Source organism: Pleurodeles waltl, chromosome 1_2, assembly GCF_031143425.1.
Source record: "Pleurodeles waltl isolate 20211129_DDA chromosome 1_2, aPleWal1.hap1.20221129, whole genome shotgun sequence".
NCBI lineage: Eukaryota > Metazoa > Chordata > Amphibia > Caudata > Salamandridae > Pleurodeles > Pleurodeles waltl.
The window spans coordinates 884,616,332-884,629,975 of NC_090437.1; the positions used below are offsets into that span (position 1 = coordinate 884,616,332).

The window sequence follows — 13,644 nt, forward strand, 5'->3', positions numbered from 1 at the left end:
GGCAGCACAATCCTGAAGCCATCTCCGGCCTCTTTAATCCATTTACACCCACTTCCTGCCCCTCACCTCACTCTTGTAGTAGCTTTCTGCCATTGAGATGCTTTTTCGTTTTTCTCGTCCTCCGTCTTTCCCAAATGTGTCTTTTTCTCACAGCAGTGCTTTAAATGGGCCGGTACTCTCCGGTACTGAGTACCAGCGCTTTTTTATTTTGAGAGCAAGAGTACTGGCACATCTCAAGAAAAACGTAATACTTTTTTTTAATTGGAGAGTACCGGCACTTTTCGGAAACAAGCAGGTATTCTGGAATTGTGGTTGAGCAGGGGAAAGGGATGCCATAAGGTAAGCTATATTGATTTAGAAAAAAGATAATATTGCCTGAACATGCTGTTGGATTGAGAATATTCCCTATGGGATGTGCAGTCATGTTGCCATGTTCTGAGTGCTTGATTTGGACTCTAGGCTCACCCTAATATAACACATGCAAATATCTATCCCTGACACAAATGAAGTCCTGCAACTGTCCTGTGATCTGGAAGGGTGCACCAGTTGTCCTTTCATTTTACTGCCAGTGGACTCCTGCCCCTGTCATGGGTTTAGCATGTACAGCGGTGTTGGCAGCATACTGTATATTTTGAATTCACAGTCATGACCAGACCTTCTATCTGTGTAGCCTGCCCCACTCTTGTAAAGTTCTGCATCAATGTGTAACCTTGATCCTAGTACTAACATCCAAGTGGAATGTGTGTGTTTGCGGCATATGTAGTACATCTAGTGTGTGCATGACTGAACCAAAGCAGTGGGGGACTGCAGGTCCAATTTTGGAAGCCTCTAGCCTGCTCCTATGTTCAAGATGTAGGTAAGATTGATTTCACAGACAGCAGAAGAGTATTACTATAATTCCTGAAAATGGAGGGAGGGAGGCAACAAGGCTCCTTTAAAATTCACGTAAGCATCTCCAGCTGAGTGCAGCTGCTGATTAGTTTTCCAGCGGCACTGTCATTTGGTAGGTTTTTGGGGTGGGACTCATCTTTGTTGCTCAAGGTGAAGGGGATTTGCTTTAGGTGAAACCAGCCTTTTGTTTTCATGCTGATCACTGTTCAGTGTGTCTGATAAAGTCAGTTGCAGAAACTTCACGCCTCTTTGGGCCTCTATTGTGAGTACTCCAAGCTGGAGACTACTCTGCTGTGAAGAGCATCACTCTACGCAAAGGCTCTGTCTGTAGAATATCCTAGAGAGGACACGACAGAAGAATCGAAGCAAACCTCTTTTGAGATTGCAGAAAGAAAATCCAAATTATTTTATTTGCTATGATTGTATAAAAGTGAGAGCTACTTACATCTTTGTTGCTCCAGTTCCATGTTCTTTCACGAAGTAAGGAAGTATTCTGCAGCATACTTTGAGGAATGCTGTACAACAACCAGAACTGGTGTCTGTGTGATAGGCAGTTTTCTAGAGGAGAGGGTACATCACCTGGTGTCCTTACTTGATGGAAGAGCTGCATCCCTGACGTGAAGTGCCTTGAAGCCAGCTTGCCTGTTGAGAGAGTGAAAGAGCCTGGCAAGCCGCAGGATGTGTGACTGTCCAGGTAGTGCATGCAGAAACTGCCAGATTCTAGTGTGCAGGGTCTACCAGGAGAAAGAAAACTGCAGAAAACAATCTGCGAGTCCGAAGAGGGTCTGTGCAGTCTCTCTAGAAGTGCAGTTCCAAGAAGTAATCACAGACAGGCAGGTGACCTTACAATAGGAACAATCATGGTTGACCTTGCTGCTTAAATCAAGAGCTGTGCCCATGGTGAATGTAGCCACCAAACCACAGAGCTGTTGGCCAAAGAACTTAATAACTATGTCCATGGTTGACCTCACCATTGTAGCCAAGACTCATGCTCATGACGGTCACCACTGCATTATTTACAAAGTGCATATTGTGGCTGCTAGCGTGCTGTTGTGACACCTGTGTAAGTGGGGGCCCATCTGCTGCCTCAGTGACCCAAACGCAGGTCTGATGCCTACTGTGAGCCCTCACTGACTTCCATTATCAGCATTCACCGAAGGACTCGCAGCTGCAGCTCTCACTGCCCCATATTGCTGTGGCCTACCCAGACCGAGGGCCACTTCTGCAACCATGCTGTCTCATTGTAGAAGCGGGTGAGATCGGGACATGTAATGCTGAAATGCATAGAGACCTACATTGTGGTGAGATTGTATCTAGGAGACTGTACTGAACTGAGCACAGCCTTAATTGAACTGGGGTACCTGCACCTGAGCCTTGATTAATGTTTCACAAAACGAACCTAATAGCTACCTGCCTAGACTCACATGAAGAGTGACTCATGTGAAAGAGAGAAGCGGAAGACAGTATTCCAAGGTGCAGTAGCCTAAGTGGCAGCGCATAATATTGTAACTGCTGCAGTGTACCATTATAAGTGTGTCTATTAAAGTACATGTCTTATCTAAAAAAAAGCACTGGGTTGGAAACCAGATATTGCTCTGCTGGTGATCTGAGTTTCAGTACCCCTATATTACCCCCCTAAGAAGTATGTGAATGCTCCAAAGTGCCTCCACTGAGAGACAAATGCTAAAGGGGTTGTTCGTGGCCCAGTTTGTGAAGCCAACGTAGGGCAGACTTCAAAATATCTGTGGTAAACTATCCTGCCCCCAGGGCTGAGGTCCAGAAGGTCCTGCTTGCCCCCTGCGTTGGCTCTGATAATTGCCCTCTGCCAAAGAGGATATGTGTTCAGAGTAACCAACTATACACTGCATGCCACCTAAGTTTATACAGGCAATGTTCTTCACATAATACTACGTTTACAGTGGGAGCCAAGGGCACAATGAGTTCAGGTAGGAATGGTGCAAGAGGCACTAAGAAGGCATTAAAGGAAAATAATGAAAACAACAACCTTTTTAGTATAAAACTTATACTGTTTTTTAAAAAGACTTCACAATTTTTGGATAATCGCCAGTACTCCAAGTGTGAGCTTTTAATCACCATATCGGATGTGTTTTAATCTTTCTGAGATGTCATTTTTAGGTCTGGCTATCTCCATACCTTGTGCGATCAACAGAAAACAGCTTTAAGAAACACAGCTGTCACAGAGACTTTGGCTCCTCCCGCATGTTTACCTCAATTACAGCATTTGATTCGGTAGAACTTGTGTGGTGCTGCTGAGAAAGTGCAGTGCGTGTTGTGTTTACCTCACCTAACATAGCTACCCCGTTAAAATGCAATAACGTGGCAGTGAGCAAGAAGAAGACCCCTCTACAATGATGCAATAGATTTGGCAAAAAATATTGATCTGTGAGCAAGCAGCAGTAAAACTTGTTGAAGTATTGGTGAATAGAGCTTCCGAACTTGGGATTTCTCCCATCCATATTGGTTGCTATGTCGAGCATGATGACACAGCGGCATCTTAGCCTGTTCGTTTTTTTTTTCCTCATTTGCATTTGTGGCATTCTAAACAAAAAACTTTGTTTTGTTCAAACTTCCGTGCACTCCAGGAGTGCTGCTCACTGCATCTTTGGCATGCAGTTCTGCATCCAAACAGTCTCATCCCACCAACCTACAGCCTCGTTTCACTCTCCTCAACTTCACGGTCGCCTCCACAATTGTTCCCATCTCACACACCAACTGTAGCCTCAGCACACTCTCCCCTCCGGTACAGCCCCTGCAGAGCGATCTAGCTCTGCAGGCCAACAAGGCCCAGATTTTGGTCTACATCATGGCTTCAGAAGCTGAAAAAACAGCATGTCTGGCCACAGGTGACCACACCACCTTTCTTCACAGCGGCTGTTATGGAGGCCAGTGAGGCTCAGTGTAGGGCCAAGAAGTACCTCTTGAGCCGTAAATTCTTCCCTCACGTGCACCATGCCCATAGCCTGCAGTACTAGTCGACTCTCACACCAGATCCCAGCTACAGTTGCAGTGCTTCATCCGGAACCTGTTGTGCAGCTCATTGTCCTGCTGCCTTCCCCTGGTTTCACCATGCCCTCTTAGCTAGGGTGACCAGATTTTGAGGAGCAAAAACCGGGACAGGTCAGACATAAAAGAAGGACTAAATACATTAATCTCACTTTTATATCTGGCCTGTCCTGTTTTTTTGCGTAGCTTTGTGAATATGTGCCTGTACACGTATGTGTGTGTGTGTGTGTGTATATATATATATATATATATATATATATATATACATACATACACACATTTACAAGACTACATATATAAAATTAGCTATGGCCTGACAGTAGCAGATAAAATACTTTAATTATTTCATACTTTGTAGGCCTCTTTAGTTTATGGTTCCCTACATAATCTGACCTTTGTCCCAAAAACCGGGACATTTATTTAATAATCTTACTTTTGTCCCAAAAACTGGTACATTTATTTAAAACTAAGAGAAGCGTCGGGACACCGGGACAGTCCTCTAAAAACCGGGACTGTCCGGGGAAATCCAGGACATCTGGTCACCCTACTCTTAGCTGATGTTGACATCCTAAGACTGATCGTGGCTGCCACACCAGCCCCAATGTCCTTTTCCATACCATCCCACAGTCTTAGTACACTCTCCCCTCTTCCACTGCACATGTAGTTACAGATGGAACTAAATAATCGTCTAGTACTGCGAAAGGACAGATATTCTGTGACTGCATTTGTAGACGTGTGCACATTCACAAGTGTTTGGTAGTTTAATGTGTGCCATGTTACAGATTTGGTCTGGAAGTGCTGAGTGTAGGTAAGTGCAGGGTGAGTGGTGTGCTTCTGTGAGAACTCAGTTACTAGCGTGCTCTTGTGAGTGGATAGGGAGAGTAAAAAGGTAGTCCGTGTGAGCAGAGGATGTCTCCTGAACCTGTGTGATTGCAGGATGATGTATAGACACTATAGGTAATTCAGCTTATCCTTTACAGTTGGCAAGTGAGGATTCAGGTGTAATTTGAACCAGAGATGTGAATTCATATAGCCTGATGCCCAGGACATATTGTTTGGGGTCTCATATCTATTTTTCCCTTGGTACAAGTAGGCCCAACCTCTTTGCAGCACAAACCCTATTGCTGCCAGTTTACAGTGAATTATGGATCAGGGAAGGGCACTATATGCACTTAAGGTAATATTTGTATTCATATGTTAATGCTGTTCAAACTTGTATTTATCAGTGCAAAGCCTTCATTATTAGTGTGAGTGCTCTTAGAAAATGTTGTAAGACTCGGACTGCACTACTGAGTGGTTCCAGTATAAAAATGTATGCACACACTTGCAAAGTTTAACAATATGAGGTTATGCATAATGCTCCCATAATGCTTTCTGATTAAATGCAAATATTTGTAGAATCTTGAAAGCAAGATTGCTGATTCTTTGCTTGCAAAATAAATTGTTCACAAAAAAATACAACTAGATAAAAAAAACTTTATGCTAAACTATTGTGAAATTTTAGGTACCATTTCTTTGGAGCATCATTTAGTAAAATGTGTTGATGCATGCTTGTACTTCTAAAAAATATATATAGATATATTCATAATGGAAAATTGTGGTAACAAGTTTCAACAGGATTATGGAAACCATGAACATAAATGAGCAGTGGCAAAGCCAAAAGGTGTAACATTGGTGGTCAGCCTTTTGGTTCTGTCAATGTTAGTTTTGATTTGACATGGGTTTTTGTACAACTTTAAAGTTGAGGGAGCTGCCGAGCCCTCACCATTAAAACAAAAGTTGGCAAAAATATGAATAAAACTACTTTGTGTGCCAATATGCTCCCTGTGAAAGAGCAGAATGTTGTCACTCACAAGTGAAGCCAGACAATTTATAGAGAAAGAGAGAGAATTTTAATAACACAAGGTCTTGGTTAACGCCAGACCTAAGTCATAAAATTTGTGTCCTTGCATTAGTGCAGATTTACAGCCTTCATGAACTTACAAGAATTTACAAAAGTAAGTCAGGAAATCGAACTCCTACAAAATATTAGTGTACTGTATTTTAGTATGAGCAAACAAAATCTGTTGAGCTTTTATAAGATCATTCTTCCCTCCCCCCCAACCACTTTTTTCCCAACCCTGGACATTCTTGTTTACTTTTGTCCTTGAGCGTTTATAAGTTCACTTCTGCCCTCACCCACCCCCCCCTACCCCCCCCAACCACTTTTTTCCCATTCAATTTTTTTAAAAAACTTTTGTCCAACCTTTCTCAGTATGGGAAAAGATTAGAGAAGAGCTGGTGAAAACCCCATAAACATTCAAGTTAGTATGTTTGTGCAGGCTCAAAAGGGCATTCCAACTCTGGAACTACAGCCCAAGTATGTAGATCTGTGGAAAGGTGGCAATATAATGAAATTGTTAATATTCTAACCCTCCTATGGTATGGGCCCTGGCATAATCGGAAAGGTTTATATTCAGAGCTTTTATATAATGGAATTGCTGTCTTAATCTGTAGTCGCATTATGTGACACCAAAGGGACAAGTAGATGTTTTTTTCAGGGCAAGTAGATTTATGAAGCAACCTGTCCCACTGACTGGTAGATATTTTATTAAATTCCCATCCTTGTTGAACTATGATTATCGAAGCTGATCCTGCAACAAAATGTCAGCCTTTCGGACATACCAAAAGTTAATTTCACAGAGGTGGAAGAGTCATTGAAGGCCAGAGCCAGATGCTGAGCTCTTGAAAAGCCCTCTTGGAACTTAAAGCCAAGACTTTGTGTTTTCTGTTATCCATGCCCTTAAATCAGTCACCAAGCCCCTTCTCCTTCATCTAGTGTCTACTTTGTGCACCATAAAACTAGGAAACCTGATCTCAAACACTGTTTACCTGCTGCCTTAGGCAGTTACCTTTTTTCACCAGGCCTCCATGTATACTATTATCCCTTTTAGGAGTATCTTAAAAAAAAAAAAAAACCTCAGTTTAGGATGTGCCCTCTACAAAAACATCACTTTTTATATGTTTTAATAGACTGGAATATTGCTCCTTATGTTATAGAAAAAATCTATGCTGGGTTCCCATGACAACTGACTTGCCTCTTGGTTCACTACTAGCCAGTGGAATTATGCATCAGAAGAGGACCAAATTATGCAGCACTGTTGACTAAATTATGTTTTGAGGAAAGGCAAATTATGCGGTGTGTTGCAGCACATTTTTATGGTAGTCTTACCTCATTATATTACACATGGTAACACTGTCAATGAAGGATTTCACCTTATTAATACCAATTTAACGTATACATACAGGATTAAGCACCTGAAAAATGACCAACCTTTCGCGAGGGCCTTCTAGAATGCAGGCTCATGTATTGCCATGTTTTTAGTAAATTTTGATCAGTTTGAGCTACAAACTGTTTTTTGTCAAAATATACAGATTATGCAGCAGACAAAGGATTATGTGGCAAAGGCAGCAAATCCAATATTATTCGAAAGGCACCTGCATTGCATAATTCCTACCAGGGGCCCTGCTAATAGCATCCTCATCGTAGGCATGAATGTTTCAAAGTTTACATTTGGAAACTGTGAATTCTGGTGAATGTCAATGCAGGAATTCATTTTAGTGTACTTAAGTGAAACCCTTCCGAGTTAAATATACTTTTCGAAATGTAAGCTTCCAGCACATTTTTAAATTATGAATTATTTACCATGTATAGGGCTTGGTTCCTGTTTGGGAGCTTAGAGGCAAACAAGGTCAATGGCTCAGCACTTTAAATTAATGTGCTACATGCCCACATGTGTACTGTAAATGAAATCCTTTCAGCCTTTGTCCCACTCTGGCAGCATGAGTCCTTAATAAGGGTGGGGGCAACAGGGGGGGGGTGTAATAATTAAAACAGCGGTTTCCAACCTGCAGTTTGTGGCCCTTCAGGGGTCCCTGACACGTTCCCAGGGGGTCTGCAGGCTTGGGTGGGCAGGAAGGCACCTCTCCAGCCGGGGCCTCTCGACAGAAGCACATGTGTTTTTATATCTATTACTTCATTTGTGCAGTAGTTTTAAAAGCACTGCAAAGTTAATTGTACATCCAGCAGCTTTTGGACAAAAATAAGTGTCAAGAAAACTCTGGTGATTAATGTACCTGCTGGAGAGAGATGGGAGTTTTGTCAAGTGGCAGTTTTGACTCATTTAATGTAGCGCAGATGATTGATACACCTGCTGCAAAGAATTAAGTTACAATCGTAACCTCCCACAGTGAGCTATGAACTGCTATCAAAGAGCTGCATGCAAATTGCGTGGCACAAATTAGAAAGTTATGTTTTTCCCCCAGTCTTTCATTATCCTTATGCTGCTAAAAAAGGTTTGCATGCGTAGAAATACATTCTTATTATTAAAGTGAACACTAACTACAGATTACTGGTTTGAATGACTAGACAAAGTTAATCAGATAGTGGGAATTGTGGTGGCTATTAGTTTTTCCTCTGGGCCCCCGGTGACCAACCCAGTACTTTTGCCCCGAAGGCCAGACTGCAACTTTGCTGCAGTTTTTTTCTGGCTTCAGTGGTGGCTAAGAGAACGGAGGAATGGTTCGGGAGGTTGTGGGACATGTCGACCATGGCAAACCTTTCTTATTTGATGAATTACCCTTATGGCACATTATTACTGATTAAACTCCCACTGCTTCCTCACATGTTTTCGGAATGTGGAGAACCTGTCTGCGCTAGATGTTTGAGAGTGATTCGATTGTCTGAAGCCGTCTTCCTGCTTCACATATAACATTTGTTAGGGATCTTTGCTGAGGAGAAATTAACCCGGCATAAGGGGTTATGGGACTAGGGGATATGACAGAATAAGTCAGTGCTGGAGCAGACAGTGTTTTGGTGTTTAGGGATTTAGGGTATTGATTAAGGTAGAAGGATACTTGGGTTTGAGGGTCATTGCTTTTTTTTCTCAAAGCGCCTAGTGGGTGCTAAGGACGTGCAAGCACAAGACGAGTCATTTTACAAAAGAGCTGTGCAAGGCATTTGTGTTGGTTGAACCATAAATTCAAATAAAAATCCTCCCGAAAACTGAGTATGTTAATTCGATATGTTGTAGAGCAAATGAAAAGAAAATGGGATGACAAAGTGAAGAAGGTTGAAGAACTGGCTGCTCAATATGAACGAAGGCCGCTATGTCCCGTTTACAAACCTAAGCTGTACCAAACATGGCAGCCGGCTCCTGTGTGGAATCTCTTCTATCGCCAGGCCCAAGCCTTCAGTTTTGCCAAAAGCTGTAAAGAGGTGAGAAATGAGCTCTTCAAGGACAACATGATACGTTTTGAGACGTTGCTTTGTTATTTTTTTATTTTCTGTTAAAAAAAGCACAATTTTAAGCTCACGCCTGTATTTTATATGTAATGTATGTGTTTAAATTGTTGTTTAACTGCACTGGCATCAGAATACAAGTACTGTCATCTCTTTTGAACTTGTTTTCGTAGTTCGGCATTTAAAAATATAATTGTAAACATTTTTATTTTAGCGATGCAATAGATGTGACTAACACGAAGAAGAAAACACAAACCCAAATACACAATGAATAAAGGAGCTCGTACGTCCCATGCGTTAGTGTAACTACAGAGCAGTCCTAGAGATATGTGGCAAGACTTTGTACCCAACCACAACACACACTGCGGAGTGAACAAGGTATTGCCATTGCATAGCATCAAGAGTCAACACATATCCCACAACTGACAAAAATATTGCAGGGAGAATCCTCACAAAGGGCGAAGGATGCCCCTCGCCAAATTCTGAACATATGAGTTCCAAATCACAGCTCCTGTCCCGTTTAAGCAGTACAAATGCCAAATCAGCACAGTTATGGAGATGTTTATCCCCTTTAGCCCTGGTCGGATCCCCAGTAAACAGGACTCGGGTGTAAGCAGGAACGCTGTGTCAACCAGTGTGGATGTTACCGCTCTTACGTTTGTCCAAGTGCATGGCAACAAAGGGCATTCTCACACCTTGTGGAAAAAAACTTGCATCCGGTGTTCCATATCTTGGGCAGCTCAGGGAGACAGTTGGGAACATGCGTGCTATCCATCGGGCGTGAGTCAAATGCACGAAAAGAGGTTTTTTTGTATGAGGACGGGGCGCTCACTACAGTGTCAAAAAATAGTATCCAGTGGACGTTCCCTTAAACACCCTTGAATGGGAAAGCCAAGAAGCAATCCCTAACTATTTGTACTAACGGAAGCACTCAAGTCCATACACAAGTGTTAATAGAAACCAAAGTCAAAGTCCATAGTTCCACTTGATATGTTCATGATCTTCTTTAATGTTTCTTTTTAACAGCTACAGCCAAGCTATGGACTTTTACTTTGGTTTCTATTAACACTTGTGTATGGACTTGAGTGCTCCCGTTAGTACATACCGTCGGGCGTGAGGCAAGTCTCATGCGCATAGTTAATTTGTGTATAGTGGAGATGTGGGTTGCACAATACAATATCTGACCTGATTCAGGGATTGCTCCCATTGTTTATCATAGAGTGGCACATGTTGATCGCAAGACCAATGTTTGCGTGGTCCAGTCTTCAGTGGAGAGTTGTAAGATATTAAACCTGTATAAAGGGCTGTGATAAGCCTGCATGCATTTCCATGTGTGAGGGTCGTGTGGAGAGGGTGGGGCATAAAAGGTTCTGTCCGACCATGTGCCCAGTGCGATGGTACTGCCCTGTAGACAGTATGATATGTCAAGAAGCAACCAGCGGGGATGCCATAAGAGTCCCTAAGATCTTTGAAAGATAGAATCCAGTCATCTACATAGAGGTACCCCATCTGTGTCAGTCCTGCTTCTTGCCACCCTTGGATCCCATAGTGTTGAATAACATTCTGTAGTGCCCCCGTCTGCCTCAAAGGGATGAATGGGCAGTATGCTGGTCTGATTTGCAATCAACCTGCCGCAACCAACCGCAGCGTACAGCCAGCCTCAGGCGCTTCTGGCGGTGGGGACACTGTCCCTATGAGGTGAGCCATGTATAGAGTGGTGTTCCACCCAGCAACCTGCCAGTTGCCACCAGCTCTGAGCAAGGGGCCGTACCTAGCCAACAAACAGGCCACTGTAGCTGCGCTGTGGCTTAATAGAGCTTGTAATTAGAGGCCCTAAGACCCCCTACCTGCGTGGGTCTCAGAAGATGTGAGAGCACCACACAGCTCCTACCAGAGCCCCATACAAGAAGCTTGTTTAGGTCCGCAAAGAAGCAAGCTGGGAGTCTATGGGAAGGTGCTGCAAAAAAGTTTTATAGGTGAGAAAGAATAAGCATCATAGATCGCCACTCTGCCCATCAGGGACAGAGGTAGCGATGTCCAGAATGATGAAGATCCATGTATGGATGACTGGGCACCATCTAAATTTCTATCTGAGATCTACATAATTATGGTATACCCTAATACGCAGGTACTTAAATGTGGTGAACTGCCACACCAACCTAGACTGGGGAAGTGTCCCCGCCCAACAGCAACCCTCGCACCCCAACACCCAACACGAGGCCAGTACTGGATCTGATGTAGAGGGAGCAGGCATGATTTGGTTTGGACCAGTTAACTCGAAGGCCCAAAATCTTCCCAAATTCCTCTAAGATGTCCATAAGGCCCAGAAGCAAGGATCCAACATCCCGTAAGTACACAAGGGCATCATCTGAGTATAGTGAGATCACATGGTGTGTTCCCTGTGACTCCACGCCCCATGCGCATTCACAAGGTGTACTCAATGGCTAAGGCAAAAGCCATGAGTGATGGAGGGCAGCGCTGCCGGGTACCTCTCTGTATGTCAAAACCAGCTTATATCAATTCTCCCGTCTTGACTTGCGGTACCGGTGATCATATAACGCTCCAAGCCACCTCAAATACCCCTGACCAAAGTGCAAAGCCTCCAGGTTTGCTAACAAGTATCTTGCCCTAAAGTATCGAAGACCTTTGAGTTGTCAAGTGAGACTGCCACTGGGACACTGTGTCCAGTTTGGCTCTCCACCATCAGACTGAGGATGCGATAAATCTTAAGAAAAGTGCATTGGCTTGGGATAAACCCATTTTGGTGTGCGTGTACAAGGTGTGTGATGGTGGACAACAGTTTATTCCATAAGGCCTGGCCTAGTATTTTATAGTCAAGATTAAAAAGCGAAAGCAGACAATATGATTTTACGTCCATGGGGTCCCGGCCCGGTTTGGGGAGTCCACTATAAGGCCTTTCAGGGATCCAGAAGGGCAACTCTGTCACATGCCTCGTTTTTGATCTCCATGAGTTGAGGGGCTAGTGTGGCAGAGAAGGCTGCATGGTAATCTATGTGAGCCTGTCCATGGCGGGGTTCTTGGTGCAGGCGATTTGTGTGATGGCTAAACAAACCTCAATCTGCAGGGCATCAAGGTCCACTCATTTGAGCGGATCTAGTTGAGGTAGGGGGAGCCGCCAGAACAAGGTCCCTAGGGCATCCATAGATGAGTTAGAGGCCTCCGAGTGCAAGGCTTGTTAGTTAGCTATAAAGACATCATTGATTTCCAGCTGAGAATTTACAGTACAACTGTCCTCTAGATGAAGTGCTCTGATCGGAGAATGAAAGTTGTCATCCCAGAGCAGCCACACTAAGCGTTATCCTGACCGATTGCTCTCAGCATGTAGCCGAGTTAGAGGGTATTTATAGTCTAATTTCCGAAGGCGTGCCTCGGTATCTCTGTAATCTGTCCGCAACTGGTGTAGTCTGTTAGTCTCTGCACAGTTTTACAACGGACGTACCTCAAGTTGTTGCAGTACTTCTGCTTGTGCCTTAAGCTCCTTATGGAGCATCTGCCGCACTCCCCAGAGATTGAAAAATCTACTCCCCACTCGCCGTGACAAGTCTAATTTTATCAGGTCGAGCTATTTTTTTAGGACCTACTTGCCCTTTCTGGTGATTTGACTAAAAACATATGTTCTGTTCAGTCCGATAGAGAAGGAGCAATAAAGACCTCCTTTAAATCTTGTTGTTGTCTAGTTTGCTCTGTGTTCAAAAACAGAGGTGAAAAGTCAGTTTGTCTTTTTACAATTACTTTTCCTTCACACTGCAGAGTTCTGGGATTTTTTAAGGTGATCTATCTGACCTGCTGTACAAAGTATGAAATGAAAGGCTGTAGGGTGTCAGCTTTTTCCTAACACAATATTGAAATAACTAAGGGCCTGATTACAACTTTGGAGGAGGTGTTAATCCGTCCCAAAAGTGACGGATATACCACCAGCCGTATTACGAGTCCATTATATCCTATGGAACTCGTAATACGGTTGGTGGTATATCTGCCACTTTACCGCCACTTTTGGGACGGATTAAAACCTCCTCCAAAGTTGTAATCAGGTCCTAAGTCAACTGTACAAGCATTTCAAAATATATTTCAGTTGTAGGGAAAGCCCATTTTTGGTACCTATGAGATGAAAAAAATATTTTAAGTGGATGAAAACAAATCAGAACACTTTACTTGGTGATGGGCAAATGATGAAATATGTTTTCTGAAACCCAGTTTCCACAGAATATTGTTAATGCACTATATAGTTTTATCAGTAAAGCTGCAAGTTAGTGGGAAGGTTTCTGGACATTTCTTGGAATTTTACTGTCTGTAAATGACAGTGCGCTACCACATCATGATTTAGTAATATATTTATTGAAAGTGAGTGTTTAAACATAAACTGAGAAACACTCCTGTCCTGTTTGGAAATTCTATTAGAAAACTAAGAGGCAAGTCCTGGATCACGT

At 43.1% G+C, this 13,644-nt stretch overlaps 1 protein-coding gene across 2 annotated transcripts in view; it reads left to right on the forward strand.

Moving 5' to 3' along the window:
- Positions 1-13,644, forward strand: part of PRIMPOL (primase and DNA directed polymerase) — a 348,310-nt gene that overhangs the window by 6,195 nt on the left and 328,471 nt on the right. For both annotated transcript variants that reach the window (XM_069199467.1, XM_069199474.1), the window contains exon 2: positions 8,988-9,172. In XM_069199467.1, the coding sequence (XP_069055568.1) occupies positions 8,993-9,172 (180 nt within the window). In that variant the 5' untranslated portion in view covers positions 8,988-8,992. The remainder of the gene's footprint in view (positions 1-8,987; positions 9,173-13,644) is intronic.